This window comes from Mytilus trossulus, chromosome 3, assembly GCF_036588685.1.
Source record: "Mytilus trossulus isolate FHL-02 chromosome 3, PNRI_Mtr1.1.1.hap1, whole genome shotgun sequence".
Lineage (NCBI taxonomy): Eukaryota > Metazoa > Mollusca > Bivalvia > Mytilida > Mytilidae > Mytilus > Mytilus trossulus.
The window spans coordinates 21,091,053-21,116,685 of NC_086375.1; the positions used below are offsets into that span (position 1 = coordinate 21,091,053).

At 31.4% G+C, this 25,633-nt stretch overlaps 1 protein-coding gene across 2 annotated transcripts in view; it reads left to right on the forward strand.

Moving 5' to 3' along the window:
• The window catches only part of LOC134710358 (proteasome activator complex subunit 4-like), a 70,257-nt gene that overhangs the window by 2,408 nt on the left and 42,216 nt on the right, over positions 1–25,633 (forward strand). For both annotated transcript variants that reach the window (XM_063570705.1, XM_063570706.1), the window contains exons 3-21: positions 1,121–1,237; positions 1,739–1,783; positions 2,412–2,561; positions 3,349–3,412; positions 3,806–3,880; positions 5,338–5,457; positions 7,906–7,995; positions 8,466–8,524; positions 9,281–9,487; positions 12,025–12,211; positions 13,561–13,650; positions 14,309–14,373; positions 17,301–17,445; positions 17,784–17,882; positions 18,345–18,417; positions 19,490–19,557; positions 20,615–20,830; positions 21,386–21,540; positions 23,881–23,973. In XM_063570705.1, the coding sequence (XP_063426775.1) occupies positions 1,121–1,237; positions 1,739–1,783; positions 2,412–2,561; positions 3,349–3,412; positions 3,806–3,880; positions 5,338–5,457; positions 7,906–7,995; positions 8,466–8,524; positions 9,281–9,487; positions 12,025–12,211; positions 13,561–13,650; positions 14,309–14,373; positions 17,301–17,445; positions 17,784–17,882; positions 18,345–18,417; positions 19,490–19,557; positions 20,615–20,830; positions 21,386–21,540; positions 23,881–23,973 (2,118 nt within the window). The remainder of the gene's footprint in view (positions 1–1,120; positions 1,238–1,738; positions 1,784–2,411; positions 2,562–3,348; positions 3,413–3,805; positions 3,881–5,337; positions 5,458–7,905; positions 7,996–8,465; positions 8,525–9,280; positions 9,488–12,024; positions 12,212–13,560; positions 13,651–14,308; positions 14,374–17,300; positions 17,446–17,783; positions 17,883–18,344; positions 18,418–19,489; positions 19,558–20,614; positions 20,831–21,385; positions 21,541–23,880; positions 23,974–25,633) is intronic.

Sequence of the window (25,633 nt, forward strand, 5' to 3'; positions counted from 1 at the left end):
ATATTTTATATATTTGTGTAACACATTCTTATGTTCTTTATTTTTTGTAATCATCAATTACAAGAATTTATTTTTCAAATGTAATTTAAAAAATATTGAGTCTAATGGTTATGTTGCCAATTTATACAATTTATCTCAATTTTACAAGGAAATTAGAGTATGACAAAATAAAGTAATACAGTCAAAGGAAGTATAAATGTAAAAAATAATTTTCATTAAAAATTGTATAAAGGTATAAAAATAATGAAAATTTATTTTTAAATATGTATTTGAATTTTATATTTTTATGATTTAATCTTTTTCACCCATAAAACGTAAATATAATTAAGGAATAATTTTGAATGGTGACAAATAAGGGGAAATAACTCTTAGTTGAAATATACTGTTTGTAAACCAATAGTGCAATTTATTTACACCTAAAGCTAAGGTAATTGGTGTTAAATAACAGTGAATTTGACACCAAAGCTGTCAAGTGAAGCCATGCACTTAATGGGTCACTTAATTTGACAGATTACATAGCTAGATGAACTTCCTGTTCATGGGAGATTACGAATTTGACGGTATTTCAAAGGAATATACACTTATGAAATCAATCTCAAGGCTAAGACCCGGAATTCCCAGGTTATTTCAATGACCCGCCGGGTGATCCCGCAGAATACGGGTCAGTTGACAGGTATCCAACCCCCCCTTCTGTCTGACTTTGCAAATCTATTATACTGTGGTGGATTCATTTATTTTCATGGGTACCACTTTTTGTTTTGAGCATTGAGGAAAACTTACATTTTCATGGATATTTGTTTTCATGGTTTTGTCAAAGTCCTTATTTGAGCCTCTATAAAATTGGTCATTCGTTGAACATTTGAATTCACTTGTACCCACAAAAATTTTAATTCACTTGTACCCATGAAAATGGTATCCAACAAATAATAATGAATCCACAGTAATAATTTCATTTTCCCCCAGTTCATCCCCCTGCATGCATTATAGATCTATGTCAATATGTTTTGAGATCACAATTAACTAACATGTTTGTACACAGAAATGTATTGTCATATATTAAATGCGCCTTTTCCTTTAATTTTTGTCTTATGAATGATCATAGATGTTGAATGATTTATAGGAAAAGAGATCTTCTTAACAGAGATGATTTAGTTCTTCATTGGAGGCCGTTATATAAATTGATTGAATATGTGGCTTATTCACCATATGAACACCATGGTTTGCAGCTGTTTCCAAGGTAATTGTTATTTCTTAAAATTGGTATGCGCTATTAGTAAAAAATATACTGGTTTCATATATATATAACCAGGGGAATTGGATATCACTTTATATAAACTCCAGTTATTTAATTTTAATGTGAAAATAAACATGAAACATACATGTACATTGTAGGTGTTACATTAACCGCTGCATCTGCCTCCTAATTTTAGTAAGCCAAATATATAATTTTTCAGAGTATTAAATTCACAGGAGCTAGTTTTATTTAAACATACATGTACAATGAAGTCTGTTCTAAATGTAAAATTTTAAAACTGTTTGATTAAATGTTTATGTCAGAATTCAAACACTGAATTACAGAATATGGCCGGTGCACATTCATTTACAAGACTCAAGAGTAAGAATTTGGATAAATAAATTTGGATTTTTATTTATAATCAAACACCATCATTAGTCATGATAGTGGTAAATATAAACAGTAACAGTATGCCATAAATATATATATATTTTTACATTTCAGCAATATCGAGAATGTTATAAAAAGTCTAGTCAAGCAATGTAGAGTGTAAGTAGATCTTTTTTTCACATGCTTATTTATTCATTAAAGATTCTCAATAACTTTTTTGTAGGGATGATGGAACTTGATCATTTTTTTACCAGTGCGAGTCCATAGTCCTAGTATACATCAATATACTTGAAAGCATGAACATAAATTGAAATCTTCTGGTCAAAACAAAATGGGAATTAATTCCGCTTATTTCTATCCTATTGATAATAAAATAATTTCAGGACTCAGATCATAAAATCTTGATGCAGCTTGATATTCACTTGTTTTGGAAAAGTAGGTCCGTCCGTTCGTTCGCCCGTCTGTCCCGCTGCAGGTTAAAGTTTTTGGTCAAGGTAGTTTTTGATGAAGCTGAAGTCCAATCAACTTGAAACTTAGTACACATGTTCCTTATGATATAATCTTTCTAATTTGAAGCCAAATAAGATTTTTTACCCAATTTCATGGTCCATTGAACATGGAAAATGATTGTGTGAGTGGGGCATCTGTGTACTTTGGACACATTCTTGTTATGCAACTATTATATATGTATTAAATGAAAGTTTTAATTTGTTAATGGTTCTTTTTTGTATATATACTTAATGATAGAATGTATAATGTGAAATGACTCTTATTTTATCAAATCTAGGTACTTCCCAATAGAAGCTACCCAAGAGATGTTAGATGAATGGAGACCATTAATGTGTCCTTTTGATGTAACACATATTAAAGCCATGCATTGTTTTGAGTACTTTTTGCCTACAAATCTACCACCTTCAGAGCATGATCAGGGATTTAAGTTAGTATAATTAATGAATTAATAGGTTATTTTCAAGATAACCCACAATGCACACTATATAAGTCTTGTTGCAAAGAAACAACAGAGTATAATAAAGAAATTAGCATTGATAATTATATACCTGATACATGAAGTTTGTTTGATATTTTATTTTACCCTACTCCTAAAAGTAAGGCCTATATTGTATTTATCTTGTCTGTTTCCTCCTTCTATTCATTTAAACAAATATTCCTGTTATCATGGTTATACCTTTCAAAGGACTATTGAACAGAATCATTTTGAGAATGATCTGATATTTGATCAGAAGCTTGACAGTGATATGTTGTAATGTATGATCACTTTTGAGATCTCTCAGACATCCACTCCATGTTTGCATTGCTTTTCAGGAACATTGTTGACTACTTTTAATACAGCGATGTTTTTAATATAAATGCAAAAATAGGAGTCAAGGGCCAAAAAGGGGCCAAAACTAGCATTTTATAGTTTCTGGACAATAACTTGTGTGTAAATGTATGGATCGCTCTGACATTGTACCACAAGGTTCCATATAAATAACAAAGGGAGGCTAGGATTGAGTTTGGGGTAAATTTCCCGAACATGTAGGAATAAGGGGCCAAAAAAGTACCAAATAGAAGCATTATTCAAGTTACAGACAATAACTTAATTGTTACTGGAGTACAATTTTTTCTCATTTCAGATTTCAAAAATTAAGAATTTTTTTTTTTCAAATATCTTTTTTAGGTTATTAATATTCAACAGCATATCATTTTCATTATTTTATTTTCAGACTGTGGTTTGAAGAATTTATAGATTTATGGGATTCTTGTCATAACACACCACCATGGGAAGCAGTAAGTTATTTTGACTTCATTTTTTTTTATTGGTGGGTGACTATTTTGGTACAAATATACTGTCAAAACTTTTGCGTTTTGTTCAATTTCAGACACCTTAAATCATTCAAATTGGTAAGGAGGTGCAATAAAGCATGTCATCCTTCCATGTAGTCATTTGATTTTTATCTCGCAAGCAAATTTTCTGTTCCTAAATTTGATTTCATGAAACCAAATCATTTCAGATTTTACCTAAAATTTTGAAATTGACATTCAGTCAAGAGATGAAGTAATTTTCTTATTTTGAAGCCAATATCTAATCAGATGCTTGCTAATGTTATTTCAGATGCTTAAAGTTTTCAAAAATATTACTCTAGTTTACATGTATATGATTTTTTTTAAATTTTATTTCAGAGTTTGGTGAACTTATTTGCAAGATTGGCACATGATAATATTGGTTATATTGACTGGACAACACACATATCTAAGGTAGATTAAACTGTCTGTGGTGCTACAATTTGTGATGTAACAATTTTTTAGTCAGTCCATCCTTGAAGATGATGTGTTAAAAATTAATGATTTTTCTAAATAAAAAAAAACAAGAGTAAAATGACCCCTTGACTAAGGGAAGTCCCTTATTTAAGAGATTCCTCAAGTGGGGGTTTTATTTTGTCCATGTGAAAAATAAAAAACAGTACCTAGTACTTTAAATAATTTGGTAATTTAATTGAATACATAAATTTATAACATTTGTTACAGCAAGTGTAATATCAATAAATTAGTGAATAAACTACTATTTATTATCTTTATGGTAGTACTGCATCATTGAAGTTTGTCAATCAGTCATGCTTTTATACTTATTCTGTGTAAGATCCTCCTTGCAAGAGAAAAGCCATTTGCCATGTTCACCATTTTAACAGACGGCCCAAGACCACAATTAATGACCCCGCTTTTCGTTGTTCACGAATATAGTTCCCTTTAATTATAGTGTATTTTTTCTTTATTTTTTTTCTTTCCCTTTCTCATTCATTTCTTAGCTTTTCTGGGGTGGGAATGAAAGGAGAGAGCTGAAATAAACTTTTGGATGTTTTATTTTAACTGATTTTAATAAGGAAAGAGTGATTAGGCCAGGTGCAAAAAGGTTATATTTACACTTTTCGGAACATCTCTTGACTTGCCTATAGGGGTATGGATGTGTATTGGCCAAATTTGTATGATGTAAACATGCAATTTTTCTGAAATTGCATATGTTTTGGGACTTGAACTGTACATTACTCACACAAAAAAATAGACAAAAAGATCAATTGAATTTTTTTTAATGCGACAAAACGTTATAAAGAAATGATAGAAGAATTAATTGTGGTCTCGGGCCAGACAGAGGAATGTTAGAATATTCTCGAGGGAAAACTTTTTTGATTGGCTGATTAATTTGATAATGAGAAACATAGAATTTGATTGGCTGAACACAATTGTATTCCATTGTACACAGTTTAAAATCGGGAACAGTCATATTTTTCGTGTAGATTTTCACAAAATCGTGTTTTAGAGGGGTTTTCACGATCACGATCGTGCAATCGTGACAAAGGGTCAAAATTGTGTAGTACACGCCTAAATCGTGAAAGTTGGCAGTTATGATGACTGGCTTTACATAAATCCATGCTGTAATTTACTCTTGTAATGAATCCATGATTATGGTGTTGATATTTTTGAAGGAATAAAGGAATAACTGAGGTTCAAACAATGAAACAGTTGAATTACTTTTCACAATTCACCCGCATATGTATGTTGCATATAATTAAATGGAGCTTATGAGACAACTCTTATGAATCAGACATCCACTGAGACGCACAAAGACATATCTTTTCACATTCTGCAGACCCAAAATAGTTAATTTATAAAATATATGTGAATAATCTTTTAAATGGTGTGATTTGTATTTCACTTAGATATTCAACAGATTCTTGAGAAGTTTTAACCTACCAGTTGGAACACAGGAAGTACAGATTGGAAGAACAAATAACACATATGATGTTCACAGCACTGTCACATGGGTTGTTTCTCTAATGGTAAATTATCGAGATTTTTTGGGGGGCTTTTCTAGATTGTACCATTATTCTTAATAAAAAAAGAATTTATGTATATGTCAATGAGAGAACAACATAACAACAAAATAAAATAGTTATAGATATATCTGTATATATGTGTCTTCATTAAATAGCAGGGGTGTGGAAATGCTATGCCCAACTAGCCCAACTCATACATTTGAACAACCGGACAAGTAAATATTTTTGTCTAGTTTGCCCCTGGACAAGTAAAAAAAATGTAAAAGACAAAGTTCAAATCCAACAAAACTATATAATTAATTCCAAAATGTATATAGATGTTTAATTAATGTAAAAGAAAAGGGTTAAAGAACCCCATAGTCAAAGATATCAGTAAAAACATCAATGTTCATGACAATAATTATTACATAATACTGGAAATAGATTGATCACGAAAATAGATAAAAATAAGTATGTGAACCCGAGTCACGTAACGTTGCATTGGCTTTGTCCATTGACCTGGGGTCGTCAATTTATAGGTTATATCCATTATTCATAGAAGTGTCATTTCTTTAGATTTTATGTCGAGATTTAGATTGATAAATATTTAATAAAACACTGGTCAAGCAAAACAAAAAGAGTTATGAGTCAAGTAGAAAACCTAAAACACAAATGGAGGACACAATGTATTTAAAAAAAGATACGGAAGCAAGGATTTCAGAAACATGTATATCAGAGATTGCCCTTGGCTATCTTGGATGGAAATTGAGAAAATAAATTATTTTTTTGTCTTATGTATAGAAGAAAGGTCAACATTATTTGTTGTCAAAGTGGTAAATAAAAGGGACTATTGATTTACCCATCAAGACAATTGTCATGAAAAGAAACAAGTGTGTAATTTGAGAGAAACACAAAAAATCAGTGGTTAATCTATTATTTAGTTTCCATTGCTTCACTTGTTGTCCTCTTGATTTATATGTACCTACTGGCTACAATTTTTATACAAAAACTGCTGCAAAATTGTCCTCTGCATGTTATCACATTGGTTGGTTTGCTGTAAGGTTTCTGTCCCATTGATATTAACCCATTTCCTCACTTTTTTAAACTTTACACAATATAAACAAATGGATTTCATTTGTTTATGATGCAAAAGAGTGCTAAGAATCATAAATTAATTAGCTAAAAATGAAATACTTCAATATTTATTGGGACCATCAGGGCAAGTAACTTTTTTTCTGGACAAGTACAACTTACAGTTTTACTTGCCCAGGGACAAGCGCTCACAACAAATATTTCCACACCCCTGAATGGTAAGAAGTAGTTATCAAGTCTATTTTCAAGGTTTTGTTTATATTATTATTTTGTGTTCCGTATAAAATTTGTTTGAAAAGTAGGCACATTATTTTAGATTTGATTCCTGCAATAATTCATAAAAATTGTATGCTTAAAAAGTTGAAGGATATTTTGGGGGAATAAGATATTAAAGTAGTGAAGATTCAAACAGGGTTAAAGAACCCCATAGCAGGGTTTCCCCTGGGTCAATTATTTTTTTCGCCACCTCTTTCGCCAAAGCAATATATTTTTCGCCACTTTATTATTTTTTTCGCCAAGTAACACAAATATATTTTTCTTTTAAAATTTTCCTTTTTTCTAGCCCCCCCCCCTCTTCCTAAATAAGAAGTGTTTTTTTACAACAAATCGAAGTATCTTATCACTTGGAATTGATCCCTCGTGTAAGGTGTAATCATTACATTGAGGGGTTACTCTCATGCCAACCTTTTGAATAGATTTCTTCATAACAACAGTTTTCTTTTCTAGACCATCGTAAATAAGTAAAACTATATGCTTGAAACACGTGTGTCACTGAAACGACTTTGAAGTACCCACTCAAATAAATGATCTATATGAAAGTTAAATGATAAAGTTTTAAATCAGAGACTTTTCTTGCTTTTGGACATTTTTCGTCATAACAATAATTTTCTTTTCTGGACTATCATTAAAAGTAGAGGAAGCGTAAAAACTTTGCTTCAAACACGTGCGTCGCAAAGTGGTTAATAAGTCCCTTTTATGTCATGTGACAGAAGCCATTTATTTAACCATATTATTTTGTCATATCATACAATCAACACCTTTATTAATTAGTCCTTTGATGTCGTTAGCTATGAATGCAATCAGCTGATTATTGATTTTCTGTCAAAATATTAACGAGTTCAAGGTGAATTCCGAGTATGTTTGATCGGTAAAGTCAGAGAAACCCGAAAAAAGTAAATAAACAAGATGGCTGAAATAAATCGTTCTATATATTTCTTTCGCCAAATTCTTTCGCCAATGACGAATTTTAATCGCCACAATTATTATTTTTTCGCAAATTGCGAAAATGGCGACCGCCAGCGGAAACCCTGCCATAGTCAAAGATAAGGGAAAAAAAATTATTTATAAAGTAATGAAGAACATTACTTGTTTTTGTTGTAGGGAAAAAACAAAGATGTACAGGAACATATCAACAAGTTGTTCAAGACTTTACAGACATTTTACCATCCTTCAAACCTTGGAAAATGGAATGTAAGTTTGACAGTAAATGTTATTGAATAATTAAAAAAGTTTTGCATTATAGTCCAGAACTAAGCAATTTCAAGTCATGGTGAATGTTTTTATGCCCCGTCTACGATAGTAGTAGGGGCATTATGTTTTCTGGTCTGTGCGTCTGTTCGTCCGTCTGTCTGTCTGTCTGTTCGTTCATCCGTCTGTTCGTCCGTCTGTCCCATGTCAGGGTAAAGTTTTTGGTCGAGGTAGTTTTTGATGAAGTTGAAGTCCAATCGACTTCAAACTTTGTACACATGTTACCTATGATATGATCTTTCAAATTTTAATGCCAAATTAGAGTGTTTACCCCAATTTCACGGTCCATTGAACATAGAAAATGATAGTGCGAATGGGGCATTCGTGTACTGTGGACACATTCTTGTTTAATTTTTTTTAAACAAAAAGATGATTGATATATTTATTTGCTGTAAATATTTTTGATTTTGCAGATCAAGTTAAGTGGATTGCTGATGTGGTTTCCAAAATTACTTGTCAAGAGATTACACAGGTAAAATATACTTAATACATGTCTCACTTGGATAGAAATAAGCTGGAGGGAAGACAAAGCTAGGCAATTTTCTGACAGCAATGGTTTAAACAGTTTAATTAAATGTTTAAATATTAGTAAGAGTAACTTGTCATTGGCCTTCATTGGAATTCAATTAATTGATTGATTGATTTGTGTTCAACATCACTTTTGGCACTAATGTGCCATTTTGGGGCTCTGTTTATATTTATGGAAGAAGTAGGAGTGCCAACCTTCTGTAGGAAAATCCTAGTCAATTATGATTGGAGTTCAGCACCCCTACTACATGTAGGATTTGAACTCACAACCTTGTTGACAGGCTAGTGATACAGTAGTTGGACTATTTCGACCACTCAGCCACCAATGCTCCTAAAAATTTGTTGAAATTATTCAAGTATCTTAGTAGTTTATAAATTCATTGTAACAACTCTTGATAAACTTCCTTCATATTGTTAATGCATTCTAAGATTACACTTTATGTAGAAAATGATAGCAGAAGGTTGATGCTAATGATAGAAGTTATAATATGTATTTAAGTATTTGTGAGATTCAAAATATTTGAAGATTTCTATTTTTGTTGGGTCTGATCTAATTGGAATTCTGGAATATCCCAAATATGAAAGTGTGAACCATAAAACCAAAAAACGATAAAGGGAACAAAATTTGTAGTTTTTTAGTTTTTCTTATATATACATTTGTCAAATGATGAAATTCAGTTCTTTTTTGTTTTGTATGTAGAGAGAGATATAAGAAATCCTCCTGGCATACACCAATACCAGAGAATGAGAAGCTCACAGAAGATGACATTACCAAGTTTGTTGAGAGTATGAGACCTGTAATCTGTGTTTCTATGTTCAGTAAATATGGCAGTCAAGACTCAGCAATAGCTCTTAGACACTTGTCTAATCTACGGCCAGAAATTGTTGTTCCTGATCTACTTGAAAGGTGATTGTATTTATCTTAGCTTAACTAAGATTCAGTTGAATTGAAATTTCACTAAAATCTATCAATTTTTAGCTCACCAGGGCCAAGTGAGCTTTTCTCATCACTTGGCGTCAGTCGTCTGTTGTCCGGCATCCACCGTTAACTTTTACAAAAATCTTCTCCTCTGAAACTACTGGGCCAAATTTAACCAAACTTATCCACAATCATCATTTATGTATCTTGTTTAAAATTTGTGTTTTTTGACCCGGCCAACCAACCAAGATGGTCGCCATGGCTAAAAATAGAACATAGGGGTAAAATGCAGTTTGTGGCTTATTACTCAGAAACCAAAGCATTTAGAGCAAATCTGACATGGGGGTAAAATTGTTTATCAGGTCAAGATCTATCTGCCCTGAAATTTTCAGATGAATCAGACAACCCATTGTTGGGTTGCTGCCCCTAAATTGGTAATTTTAAGGAAATTTTACTGTTTTTGGTTATTATCTTGAATATTATTATAGATGGAGATAAACTGTAAAAGCAATAATGTTCAGCAAAGTAAGATTTACAAATAAGTTGACACCTTTAGGAGTTATTGCCCTTTATAGTCATTTTTAACCATTTTTCGTAAATCTCCATGATCTTTTACAAAAATCTTCTTCTCTTGAACTATTGGGACAAATTAATCCAAACTTGGCCACAATCATCATTGATGTATCTAGTTTAAAATTTGTGTTTTTTGATCCAGCCAACCAACCAAGATGGCCACCACGGCTAAAAAAAGGACATGGAGGTTAAATGCAGTTTTTGGTTATTACTCAAAAACCAAAGTATTTAGAGCAAATCTGACAGGGGTAAAATCGTTTATCTAGTCAAGATCTATCTGCCCTGAAATTTTAGGATAATGGGACAACCCGTTGTTGGGTTGCTGCCCCTGAATTGGTAATTTTATGGAAATTTTGCTGTTTTTGGATATTATCTTGAATATTGTTATGGATAGAGATAAACTGTAAACAGCAAAAATGTTCACCAAAGTAAGATTTACAAATAAGTCATCAGGACCAAAATGGACAGTTGACCCCTTTAGGAGTTATTTCCCTTTATAGTCAATTTTTATCCATTTTTCGTAAATCTTAGTTAACTTGTACAAAAATCTTCTCCTCTGAAACTACCGGGCCAAATTTTACCAAACATAGCCAGAATCATTATTAGGCTATTTAGTTTAAAAATTGTGTTTTGTGACCGGGCAAACCAACCAAGATGGCCACCACGGCTAAAAAAAGGACATGGCGGTTAAATGCAGTTTTTGGTTATTACTCAAAAACCAAAGTATTTAGAGCAAATCTGACAGGGGTAAAATCGTTTATCTAGTCAAGATCTATCTGCCCTGAAATTTTAGGATAAATGGGACAACCCGTTGTTGGGTTGCTGCCCCTGAATTGGTAATTTTATGGAAATTTTGCTGTTTTTCGATATTATCTTGAATATTATTATGGATAGAGATAAACTGTAAACAGCAAAAATGTTCACCAAAGTAAGATTTACAAATAAGTCATCAGGACCAAAATGGTCAGTTGACCCCTTTAGGAGTTATTTCCCTTTATAGTCAATTTTTATCCATTTTTCGTAAATCTTAGTTAACTTGTACAAAAATCTTCTCCTCTGAAACTACCGGGCCAAATTTTACCAAACATAGCCAGAATCATTATTAGGCTATTTAGTTTAAAAATTGTGTTTTGTGACCGGGCAAACCAACCAAGATGGCCGCCACAGCTAAAAATAGAACATAGGGGTAAAATGCAGTTTTTGGCTTATAACTCAAAAACCAAAGCATTTAGAGCAAATCTAGGTAAAATTGTTTATCAGGTCAAGATCTATCTGCCCTGAAATTTTTAGATGAATCGGACAACTCGTTGTTAGGTTGCTGCCCCTAAATTGGTAATTTTAAGGAAATTTTGCTGTTTTGGGTTATTATCTTGAATATTATTATAGATAGAGATAAACTGTAAACAGTAATAATGTACAGCAATTTAAGACTCAAAAATAAGTCAAAATGACCAAAATGGTCAATTGACCCCCTAAGAAGTTATTGTCCTTTATAAACCATTTTTAACAATTTTCATAAAACTTGTAAATTTTTACTAACATGAAATTACACGGACAAGTTCATTATAGATAGAGATAATTGTGAGCAGCAAGAATGTTCAGTAAAGGAAGATGTACAAACACAACACAATCACCTAAACACAATTTTGTCATGAACTGTCTGCTTCCTTTGTTTAATTCACATATGCCAAGGTGAGCGACACAGGCTCACACAGGCTCTTTAGAGCCTCTAGTTTTCTTAGTGAACTGTTGTGGTAGACTGTTAGAAATATTGTCCATTTGTTTTGTCAAAATTGAAATACTAGAACCTTTGATACTTGTACAGAGAAAAAACATTAAAAAGCAACATTAAGAAAACAAAAAATGCAACCTTCTTGTAATACATTCTGTTCTCTCTGTCATCATCTATATAAGTTAAAGGTAATATAACTAATTAAAATATTATGTTGTAGAATGTATCCAGCAATGGAGAATTTGACGGAGCCACATAGATTGATTGCATGTATGATTTGTATTGTGGCAGTAGCACGTCCAATGTTACAGAGTCCAAAGTACTATCCTGAAGGGAAATCACATGTATTACCACTGCTCAATCTTGCTTTACCAGGGATAGATCCAAATGACTTCAAAAAATGTTTGGTAATAAAGATTAAAAACAAAGTTTCATTTATCAATCAATACAAGACCATATCTCTTCAACAGGGAAAATTGGCTCCTATTTTTCAGTAGACACATCCTTTCTGAGGTATTGCACTGAATAAAGTGCTGTTTTCAAATCAGTTACAGACTATTACATCTTCATTACATACTGCCTTCCATACTACACAATATTATTAATCAGATTTTCATATGGAAAAATATTTCTGGAAAACAGGGTTACATTTCACAAAATAGTAAATATATATGATTAAAACAAAATTTTAACAGATTATGCATTAATTTGAAATCAGCAAAGCACTCTAAGTCTTTTTGAGATGTGGTTAATCCAACTGAAACAACCAGACATCTGATAATCATTTACAAAAAACACAATTGATAAAATAAATTCTGTGTAATTAAGGTTTGAAAATCAATATTTTTTGGCACATTATTTTATTGTGAAGTCACTTATTTACTGTTGAAGACAACATGTGTAGCTGAAGATGTCTTGTAGCCTTTTTTAACAGGAAGTAAGGTGGGGGGGTGGGGATTTTTGTGACAAAAATGTCGGATATTGATTTGGGGATGTACGGCGGGAGGGCAGCCGGGCTGGCTGGCGGCAATCAAATGTTGTCCGTGCATTAACTCATGAACCCTTCAACCAAAGCTTTGAAAATTTTAATATGTTGCTACTGACAACTAAATGAAGGTCAAGTTCAATAATGGCGATTTTGACTTTTACCGTTCAGGAGTAATGGTTCTTGAAAGATTGAAAAATGGAGTTTCCAGTCGTGTCCGTGCATTTACACATGAACTGTTCTACCAAAGCTTTCCAAATTTTAATATGTTGTTACCGATGACAAAATGGAGGTCAAGTTCTATAATGAGGATTTTGACTTTTACCGTTCAGGAGTTATGGTTCTTGAAAGATTGAAAAATGGAGTTTCTAGTCGTTTCGGTGCATTTACGCATGAACTGTTCTACCAAAGCTTTTGAAATTTTTATATGTTGTTACTGATGACAAAATAGAGGTCAAGTTCAATAATGACAATTTTGACTTTTACCGTTCAGGAGTTATGGTTCTTGAAAGATTGAAAAATGGTGTTTCCAGTCATGTCCGTGCATTTTCTCATGAACCGTTCAACCAAAGCTTTTGAAATTTTTATATGTTGTTACTGATGTTGCCAGATAAATGTTAATAAATCCGGTTTGCTGTCGTTGTGACATCCTCTTGTTTGTCTGTCTCATTGATGTATTCTCTACATCTTTTTTTTTATTCATATATGCTGATTACTTTCAACAGCACAAATGATAATTCTCTTTTTGATTATAACTTTTCTATTTGACAGGTAACATTCCAGATGATATCCACATTTGTAACATTAGTACCCATTGTAGACTGTTCTGAAGCTTTACATTTGAGGAATGATCTCACTGAGGTAAACATACTTGAAAGTGTACCTTGACCTATAATGGTTTACTTTTATAAATTGTTATTTGGATGAAGAGTTGTTTCATACCACATCTTCCTATATTTTATACAAAACACAAACATGATGGTAAACATATTTACACCAGCTCAGTCAAGTTACATTGTGTCATGATCTGTATTTTAATTGTGTCTGAGTGGGAGTATTCTTTCTGTCAGTAGCTTGAAAGTAACAAATCATAAAGTGAGAGCACTTGATGCATCTGTGAGATACCTGCTTTTTTATACTTTTACATAAGAGGTATGATTGGCACGACTACATGCATTATCATGAAGAATATAACATATGAATATCTGGTAAATAAAGTTTTCAATGTGCCAAAATTGTGTTAAATTAGAAGTATAAGATGTAAATTACATAAATTTGTTTGATAATATTTTCTATTACTTGGTTTTTACTCTGACAAAGTCAAATTTAAGATAGCTTGGTTACTATTCATAAAAATGAAATTTACCAATTGAAATCATTTAAATCATTTAACAAATATAAGTATGAATTGATTTCCATGATTGCAAATTATTATTATGTTATTCAGACTATTATTTTGTTTTTATTGATGTTTCAAGTGTAAAAATGTATTAACAGTATCAATTTTGTTCTCTTTCAGAATGAGAGAGAATTGTGTTCAGCTACTGCTCAATTTGAAGACTTTGTTCTTCAGTTCATGGATAGGTAAAGTTGTTTTGTCCAAATATTTACAGAGTTGATTAAATTTTCTGAAAAATGTTACATAGAGTGCATTTAGACATAAGATTCATAGAAATGGTATTTGAATGAAGGGTTACAAAATTTATCTTTCTGCCTCAGAAGATACCAAAGTGAGAATTAAGAGTTGAGGTGAGAAACAAACAAAAAATGACAGAAAGACAAACAACATACTACAAAAATCTACATACAAACTACATAAGTCTACATACAAACAACATAAGTCTACATACAAACAACATAAGTCTACATACAAACTACATAAGTCTACATACAAACAACATAAGTCTACATACAAACAACATAAGTCTACATACAAATTACATTAGTCTACATACAAACTACATAAGTCTACATACAAACAACATAAGTCTACATTCTACATACAAATTTCATAAGTCTACATACAAATTACATTAGTCTACATACAAACTACATAAGTCTACATACAAACAACATAAGTCTACATACAAACTACATAAGTCTACATACAAACAACATAAGTCTACATACAAACAACATAAGTCTACATACAAATTACATTAGTCTACATACAAACTACATAAGTCTACATACAAACAACATAAGTCTACATACAAACAACATAAGTCTACATACAAACAACATAAGTCTACATACAAACTACATAAGTCTACATACAAACTACATAAGTCTACATACAAACAACATAAGTCTACATACAAACAACATAAGTCTACATACAAATTTCATAAGTCTACATACAAACAACATAAGTCTACATACAAATTTCATAAGTCTACATACAAACAACATAAGTCTACATACAAACAACATAAGTCTACATACAAACAACATAAGTCTACATACAAACAACATAAGTCTACATACAAACAACATAAGTCTACATACAAATTACATTAGTCTACATACAAACTACATTAGTCTCATACAAACTATATAAACATACATACAAACTACGTAAGTCTACATACAAACTACAAAAATCTACATACAAACAAAAGTCTACATACAAACTGCATAAGTCTACAAACTACATAAGTCTACATACAAACTACATAAGTCTACATACAAACTACATAAGTCTACAAACTACATAAGTCTACATACAAACTACATAAGTCTCATACAAACTATACAAATCTACATACAAACTACATAAGTCTACATACTACAAAAATCTACATACAAACTACAAACATCTACATACAAACTACATAAGTCTCATACAAACTACATAAGTCTCATACAAATTACATACGTCTACATTCAAATTACATACGTCTACATACAAGCTACATAAGTCTACATACAAACTACATAAGTCTACATACAAACTACATAAGTCTACATACAAACTACATACATATACATACAAACTATGTCCGTATTTATACCACACATTTTACTCTGAGAACAGACAAACCTATGCACCTGCAAAAATTTTAAGGGATGGCAGGAACTAGATATATAAATCTTAAATGCATTTTATGTTATGTTATGTTCATATAACTAGTTCCTGCCATGCCTTAAAACTTTTCCTAGATGTACCAGTTTGTCTGTACTCATAATAAGTTATGAGGTGTAAACACGGCCATATTTTTCAATTCCTTATGATGAACCTTAAGGCTTATGTACGCTTCTGTAGCCATTTTTGTACGAATTTTTCAAACCTCAATTGTATCAAAACTACAGATATAATGAATAATAGAGATTGGCCATTTTTTACATATTCAAAGGGGAAACTTGATGCAATGCATTATCTTTTACTGTTTCATTGCATTTAATAGAAAAAGAGGACTTTGTGGCAAATAAATCAAGATTTTTATAGAAAATCCACAGCCTTTATCCTTGTACTCTCATATTTGGCAATTTAATGACTAGAAGAATGGACTATTGCATGCAGTGCTAGCATTGATTTCCTCAAAACAACATTGTAAATGTAGTTATTGGTTAAAACAAATATAAATATGGCCAAAATCAAGTACACCTTTTAGGGTGCGCTCGACTTTAGTGACTCAGCACGAGGTGTTTTGGAATTTACAGGTAGCTTAGAACTTTTTGTAGTTTTTTGATGCAATTGAGTTTTGAAAAATTCGTACAAAAATGGCTACAGAAAGGGTACATAAACCTTAACTCCTTCCATAAATTTCCACATTTTATATTATTGTGAAGGACGCTCACCCGAGATATTAATTGACTTGATCAATTGTAATACCCCCCAGTACCATGTAATTGATTTCACAGGTAAATTGTTTTGTAAACAAATGGAGATTGCGATGCAATCAGTGATTTTTATCGACAAATTTCTACTGGTCCGCCGGATCACCAGCTGTCAAAATCTACTGGTCCGACGCAAATTTTACTAGTCCTGGACCACCAGACTAGCGCTAATTTCGACCCCTGTCTACAAACTACATAAGTCTACATATAAACTACATAAGTCTACATACAAACTAAATTATTAACAGCATGAAACCCACCAAAATCTAATGTGATATAAGGTGCTCTGAAGGGTAAGCAGATCCTTTTTCTAATGTGTAATATACTATAAAGTCTAATTCTATTACACTGTGTTGTATCAAAAACTTTTGTTTAAAGAACAGGATAAATTGAACAATATAAAGCATTAAATGACAGCAACCAAATTAAGGCAAAAAGGTAATAGGAACAAGAATATAAAAACCTGCAGGTTAAATTGTCAGAAAGAGACAATTGCACATATACATGTTTATAACGAACTCCAAAAATGGGAAAATCACTGGAACTTTAAATAAATTATGCAGAGACTACCAAACATGTTATTTTGAAGACAGCATATAATCTAGCTACTTTTCAAATGTATGTTTGGTATTTAGTCTTTGTACATATTTTTGTTGATTTGAACATTGCAGGGTGCTTGGTTTGATAGAAAATAGTGCTCAAGAGCATATCCATGGCGATATCAGTAAACTGAACCCTGAACAAAGGATGTTAGAAGTAGGATTGTCCTCTACATTTACCTCAGTTCTACAACAGTGTTCATCAGCCATATTTAAGGTATTAATGGCTCATGCTACTTAATTTAGAGTTATGCAAGTTGTTATCTATCCTTTTATGATATTTATGTAGTGTAAGTGTGACAAAGTAGGAATCAGAAAAAGTGGACATAGAGAAAGTAAAATTAGTTAAGGTGATTGTAATTTATATACATAAAGGTAATGAAATGTACATATGATATGACTTTATGGCTGCAACATCTTGTAATGAATATAGCTGGCAGTGGAATAAAAGTGAATTATACAGCAATTTGGACAATGATTTACTTTTCATGAAATGTAGTTTATTAAATTGGTTTTTAAAGGGCTTCATGTTAAAGATATATATATATATTTCAGAGTGCCCTGAGACATCTTCATCACTTTGTTGCCAACAGCATTTATGAAACCAAGGTTGGAGGAAGATTTGCTGCCAATCTGTGCAGAGCTGCTGCCAAAGTAAGAATTGCTGCAATCAAAAACAACAAATTCAATTGTCTTGGCAATTAATTCTAATCTATTTATAATGTTTGTATGACTTTAAGTAAAGAATTGAGTTCTGCAGTGCTTTTAAAATGAACATTAAGAAGTCAGTTTCCTTGAATAAATCCAGTGAAACTTAGCTTTTGTAGAAGATTGTTATTTGTATGGATTTGTGTATATACATATTACCAAGCAGCACAACTTGATGAAAATTAGACATCTTGAAGACATATGAAGTACATGTATCTGGAAAAACACTTAATGTTACATTATTTGTTTTGCTAATCTTGATTATATCTTAATTAATTGTAAGCGTAAAGTATGGAATATATAAAGTCTGTGAATAAAAAGAGGTTGATTTTCATAATCAGAATGTTCTATACAAATATTAAAAAAAATAACATCAGTCAATTTAAATGGGCATTTTCTTTCTTTCAGGTAAATCCAGAAGCAACTTTGAAATTATTTTTACCTCATCTATTCAGAAATATAAAGGAACATATTGCATCACGTAAGTACAATAAAAGACACCTGACCTTAAATAAAATGCATAATTCATACTTCCATGGTAGTGCTATAAAACAGTTATAAAACAATTATCAATGATTGTCTATTTTATTTTGTTATGTTAAGCAGTGTAGTTAAAATCAATAAAAAAAAATTTTGAGGTGTCTTTGCCTCAAGTGGTGGTTTTGTTTTTGATAGGGATGGCCATGATAGGGTGCAGATAAAAGAAAAATTACGGTTTTTGTGCGCAATATGTAAATGTGCGTATTATTTTATAGTGAAAGTAAAATAAAAATTTTGTTCGTAAAAAACAAATTTTGAGAATTTTGGACAATTGTATAAATTGATGTTTGATGACATTGATAACAAGTTTGGTATCTTGGTAGAATATGAATATTTTTTTGTGTTCAAAATTATATGTTGGTGCTAATTTAAAAAAATATTAATTTGTTTTTGTGGTCACATATAATTTTACAAATAGTGTAGTGTTACTGATGAAATGAGGTCTAGTTCTATAGAGAAAAAAAAGCTAATACTTCTTATATTTAGTTGGCCCTTTTGAAAACAAATTGATTAAAGTTGAATTTAACAATGATAGAAATACAGATTCAACAACTGCAACAAGTGTATTAGGATTTTTTTTCACTGGAGACAGTTAAATTTTAATATTCAAAGTGAGAGGCTTGCCAAGCTTTTTTTCAATAATTAGAATTTAACTGTTGAGAGTGGAGAAATATCGTAATACACCAGTAACAGTGGTGGAATCTGTTTCTCTTATAATTTTTATCCATCCTTTTCAAAAGATTTGAGGAAAGTTGTGTACTTTCGATGTGACGTCATCAGGCATGGTCGCCTTTTTTCATGATGTCACAATAAGAAAACTCAGAAGAAAACAAGAAAATTTAACGTCACAATTAAATTTCAACCAATCATTTTCAGAGAATCGATTTCTCACTAGTGAGGAGAAATATTTTTCTCATACCGATCAGGAAATGTGAAAATAGCACAAACATTAGAGAAATTAAACCCAACAAAGTTTGATGTTCATGTATATATCATTTGTTTCCTTATTTTAGATGAAGATTTTGCTGAAGAAGAAAGATTAGACAACAGCTTTCTCTGGAATCTACTGATGCTCTCCCAGGTACTGATAAAAAAAAATTGAGTGATGTTTTATACTCACTAAGTCCCAAGTGTTTTCTCATCACTTGACATCTGTTGCCTGTCTGTTAACTTTTACAAAAATCTTCTCTGAAATTAGTTGGCAAATTTGAACTAAACTTCTAAACATCCTTGAGGTATTTAGTTTTATAATGCTTTACATTAATAGTTCCATCTGCAAAACCAACATGATGGCCAGGGCTATAAGTAAAACATGGGGCTAAACCTATTAACTCTCCTTTTATCTTTCAAACCTTTATAGATCTGACAGGATACAAAATGTTAACTGTGGCAAGATATATCTATGACTATTTTAACAGAAACTGCAGGACAACAACTTCAAAAATTTTAACATTTAAATGAATATTGTTACCATTTTTTACAATTTTGGCTATTATCTTTAGAGAATACAAAAGATGTAATGAAACAGTTAATGACAAAAATGTTCACCAGAACAATTTGTACAAATATGTTCACCAGAACAATTTGTACAAATAAGTTCACAGTAACAATTGGTGAATAGATCAAGATGTAAAAAAAAGTAAACATGGAATTAATCCTTAGCAATCAATTATTCTAATGTAACCTTTAGTATGTTAACATGTCTACATGGTTCATAGAAGAAATTTTAATTTTGTGTACCCATTCAAACTACATTTATTATTGTCAAATTCACAATGGACAGTATCAACTTAAACATTATGTTACTTCTTTATTGAGTGGCCTCAGTGGCTGAGTGATCTAAGCAGTTAGTTACTAATGTAATCACTAGCCAGTCAACACTGAGGTTGTGAGTTTGAACCCCGCTTGTGGGGTTGCACTCAACTCCAATCTTAAATTTCTGGGACTTTCAGTTTTCCTACCCAAGGTCAGTGGTTTTCTCCATGCACTACGACTTCCTCCACTAATAAAAACTAGCCGCCACGAAATAGCCTAAATGGAGCGCTTAAAAGTTGTGTTAAAACACAAAAAAATCAAAAATCAAATCTTGATTTGAAGTTTTAGAGTTTTTAATCAATTATTTATGTTATTTTTTTCAGCTTGTAAGATGCAATGGTGCAGAGTTGGTAAAATACAAAGACAACTTATTGGAAATAATTGAATTAACAATACATTTAAAATGTGTAGAAGGCTATGAACTGACAGGACAGTTAATAAGATATACTTTACGTGCTCTCACGTTACATTATCCATTGGATTATAAAAGTATAGCGGAATCTTTTGATAGACCTGTTACTGAATATCTTCCTATTAATGTAAGTAAACAAATAAATAATTGTTTTATGCAATATATATCTTTCTTTTTCTTTTGTTTTGGCTTCCTGAACTTTATTTTTTTATTATTCACAATAGAATATTTTATTTTGATAACAATGTGACCTTATATGTATGTTTATTGTTTGGCTGTAGCATCCTAGAACAGATTAGTTGTTAGCTTGTTAAGTTTGATAATTAAAGAAAATATATGTTGCAGGGGAATCTGGGATCCATTGATAAAAGATTTTAATTATAAGCACAAACTTTGAAAGTGCTAAGATATTCATAACAGCAATTAGTACAAACTATTACTTATTTTAGATTCCAAAAGTACCAGTACTCATCCTTCAAACTCTCTAATTACTTTTAAGGTAATTCTAATTGAATAAAGAAAATGCAAACAACACCAAATCTTGTAAGCAAATTGTACAATTCGGATATTTTTAATAGTTACCATTTAAGATATATAATATTAAAGCTATAAATCCATGATATATGTTTAAGAATTACAAAAAGATTCAGAGAACAGCACTTAACTTATCATCTCATTTTAGGATTGGGCAGTTCCTGGTGATTCAAGTAAAATAGGAATGGTTTGGCATATACCTTCCACAGAAGAAGTAAATTTTGCCTCACAAATATTACATAGAATATTAGGAAAAGAGTTAGAGGCTGTACAGTCAATATCTGCTGATAAACCAATGAAAAGGTATGAAAATAGTGCTTACTCTATCATTCTTTTTCTTAATTGTAAAACTAATGTTAATATAAATTCGTAAAAAAGTAGATGTTGGATATAAGATAGCAAATTAATGACAAAAATACCCAGTAAGACGTCTATTGATCGGGAACAAGGTTTTCAACAACAAACAGTCTATAGCTTGCTGATTCTATGTGAGCCAAGGCTCAATGTTGAAGGTGGTACTTTTACCTATAATTGTTAAATTATTATACATTGTGACTTGAATGGAGAGTTGTGTCATTAGCACCCATACCACATCTTATTTTGGGGGAAAGACGGCTTTAAGCCGTCAATCCCCTATGGGGTTGACCAGAGTGACATTCCCTCACATCATTCATTTTGTTTTTATAGTGTGGAAAACCCCCCAGCAAATCTTACTGAGATTGATGAGATGGGGAGACACAAATGAATAGAATGACTTTTAACACTTTTTTACACATTTCCCTTCTGTTTCTCTCGAAATTATCGTATATTGAGCTCTCCTTTACACTATTCAAGTTTCTTTTACAATCTGGAAAAATCAGTATGACGAGATATTCTAAAAATATCCAACCTACATTATATTTTAAAGTGACGTCATTGTTGGAATGCCACACTACGCAGAAGCAGGGATATCCTTCACTGGTTATTTAAATCATTCTTATAGATTGTGCACTAATTAAAAACTGGTATTTGTTAAATTTAAACACAATTATGTTTGCTGTAGATGATTCAAACATCAACATGGCATGTAATACTTTATTTGTAGGTCAACAACTTTCAACTGTTCAAAGTAAACAAAGTCCGAGGGCTACATGAGATTGGGGAAAGAAACGATTTTTTTCATTTTTTTCTGTAAAACTCTGTTTTGAGAATCTTCCTCCAATTCAGGAGCACCTCAATTAATGAGTAATTATCCACTAAAATAAACACTTAAAATGTGACATTTAGTATACATTTTTGTATATTTATTTATATCATGTTGCCACAGCGTGTATAATAGAATAGAATAGAATAGAATAGAATATTTTTAATTCCTAAATTACAGGGCCCATAAAGGGCATAAAATAAAAATTTAGTATATGATAAGTAGTCTTCCATTAAATAAAATTTTCTGTACCAACATAATCATTGTAATGGTAACAAAACAAAAAAAAATACAAATGTTGCATTTTGTAGTTTAAACCTATTTATTCACGAAATTTTACAAATATTTCAAAACTGGTGTAGGATTTGGAAACAAGCTTCACACAGTTTACATCAATCATATTGGTTTTTTTTATAAATGCCTGTATCCCTGTGATGAGAGTTGTAGCTGGGAACTTTATCAATGGAAATTTAAACCTGAATAGATTTTTATGCCCCACCTACGATAGTAGAGGGGCATTATGTTTTCTGGTCTGTGCGTCCGTCCGTCCATTCGTCCGTCTGTCCCGCTTCAGGTTAAAGTTTTTGGTCAAGGTAGTTTTTGATGAAGTTGAGGTCCAATCGACTTCAAACTTGGTACACATGTTCCCTATGCTATGATCTTTCTAATTTTAATGCCAAATTAGAGATTTTACTCCAATTTCACGGTCCAATGAACATAGAAAATGATAGTGCGAGTGGGGCATTCGTGTACTGGCGACACATTCTTGTTCAGTCCTAACTTTCTTAAGAAAAAAAATTAAAGTCTTTAGTGTACTGTCACAAAAAATGGAAAATGGCCCTAACCTGCAGTTCAGTCGTACACTATTAAGATTTCAAAAAATATTGTTGTTGTTGTTAAATGAAAGAATTCAACTAGTTGAATTTTAGATAATCAACTTTAATTGAATGTTTAGATTTAGAAGATGCTGATCTCTTCCATTGGTCTAAATTGAATCCTAAATTAAAAAAACGAAATTACAGTAAAAAACAATTGATTTTAATATTGTCAACCTTTCTACATGTTCTAGCTGTTATTTTTTTCATTCCTTATATGAAGACTATCAAAAGATACAACCCCCCCCCCCTAAAAAAAATAGAAACAAGGGCCGTCTTTCCCCTCAGAGCTATTCAGCTCTTTGATTCTATCCAAAGTGTCAGATATTGATGTCAAGCTCTAATCATTCCAAGTCTTAGAGATCTTGGTGAAAACATAATATAACTTATTTATAGTAACACAACAACCAAACCATTCAATTAATATGCTGTTACCCAAGATTGTTGAAAAGTCACAGAAGCCATGATATGAATTTAATACTACAAATTAGTCCTTTAGCAAGCTAGTAGTTTATTATGATATAGGGACTCTAAAATTCCTTAAGGCATAAGTTCACATTATTTTGTATAGTTTTATAATTTTAGAGAGGAACTTTTATGTCGACTGAATGTTGTATTAGAGTGCTTACAAGGTGCTGGTGCTGTTATAAGTATGTGGGAGGATAAAAAGGTTGATCTGTAAGTAACGCTAGCAATAGTTATAAGTAACACCACAAATTGTTATAAGTAGCACCACAAATAGTTATAAGTAACACCACAAATTGTTATAAGTAGCACCACAAATAGTTATTAGTAACACCACAAATAGTTATAAGTAACACCACCAATAGTTATAAGTAACACCACCAATAGTTATAAGTAACACCACCAATAGTTATAAGTAACACCACAAATAGTTATAAGTAACACCACCAATAGTTATAAGTAACACCACCAATAGTTATAAGTAACACCACCAATAGTTATTAGTAACACCACAACTAGTTATAAGTAACACCACAAATAGTTATAAGTAACACCACAACTAGTTATAAGTAACACCACAAATAGTTATAAGTAACACCACCAATAGTTATTAGTAACACCACAAATAGTTATAAGTAACACCACAAATAGTTATAAGTAACACCACAAATAGTTATAAGTAACACCACAAATAGTTATAAGTAACACCACCAATAGTTATTAGTAACACCACAACTAGTTATAAGTAACACCACAAATAGTTATAAGTAACACCACCAATAGTTATTAGTAACACCACAAATAGTTATAAGTAACACCACCAATAGTTATAAGTAACACCACAACTAGTTATAAGTAACACCACAAATAGTTATAAGTAACACCACCAATAGTTATAAGTAACACCACAACTAGTTATAAGTAACACCACAAATAGTTATTAGTAACACCACCAATAGTTATAAGTAACACCACCAATAGTTATAAGTAACACCACCAATAGTTATAAGTAACACCACAACTAGTTATAAGTAACACCACAAATAGTTATAAGTAACACCACCAATAGTTATAAGTAACACCACAACTAGTTATAAGTAACACCACAAATAGTTATTAGTAACACCACCAATAGTTATAAGTAACACCACAAATAGTTATAAGTAACACCACCAATAGTTATTAGTAACACCACAAATAGTTATAAGTAACACCACAAATAGTTATAAGTAACACCACAAATAGTTATAAGTAACACCACAAATAGTTATAAGTAACACCACCAATAGTTATTAGTAACACCACAAATAGTTATAAGTAACACCACCAATAGTTATAAGTAACACCACAACTAGTTATAAGTAACACCACCAATAGTTATAAGTAACACCACCAATAGTTATAAGTAACACCACCAATAGTTATAAGTAACACCACCAATAGTTATAAGTAACACCACCAATAGTTATAAGTAACACCACCAATAGTTATAAGTAACACCACCAATAGTTATAAGTAACACCACCAATAGTTATAAGTAACACCACCAATAGTTATAAGTAACACCACCAATAGTTATAAGTAACACCACCAATAGTTATAAGTAACACCACAAATAGTTATAAGTAACACCACAACTAGTTATAAGTAACACCACAACTAGTTAAAAGTAACACCACAAATAGTTTTAAGTAACACCACAAATAGTTATAAGTAACACCACCAATAGTTATAAGTAACACCACCAATAGTTATAAGTAACACCACAAATAGTTATAAGTAACACCACAAATAGTTATAAGTAACACCACAAATAGTTATAAGTAACATCACCAATAGTTATAAGTAAAGACAGCAAAAGTTATAAGTAACA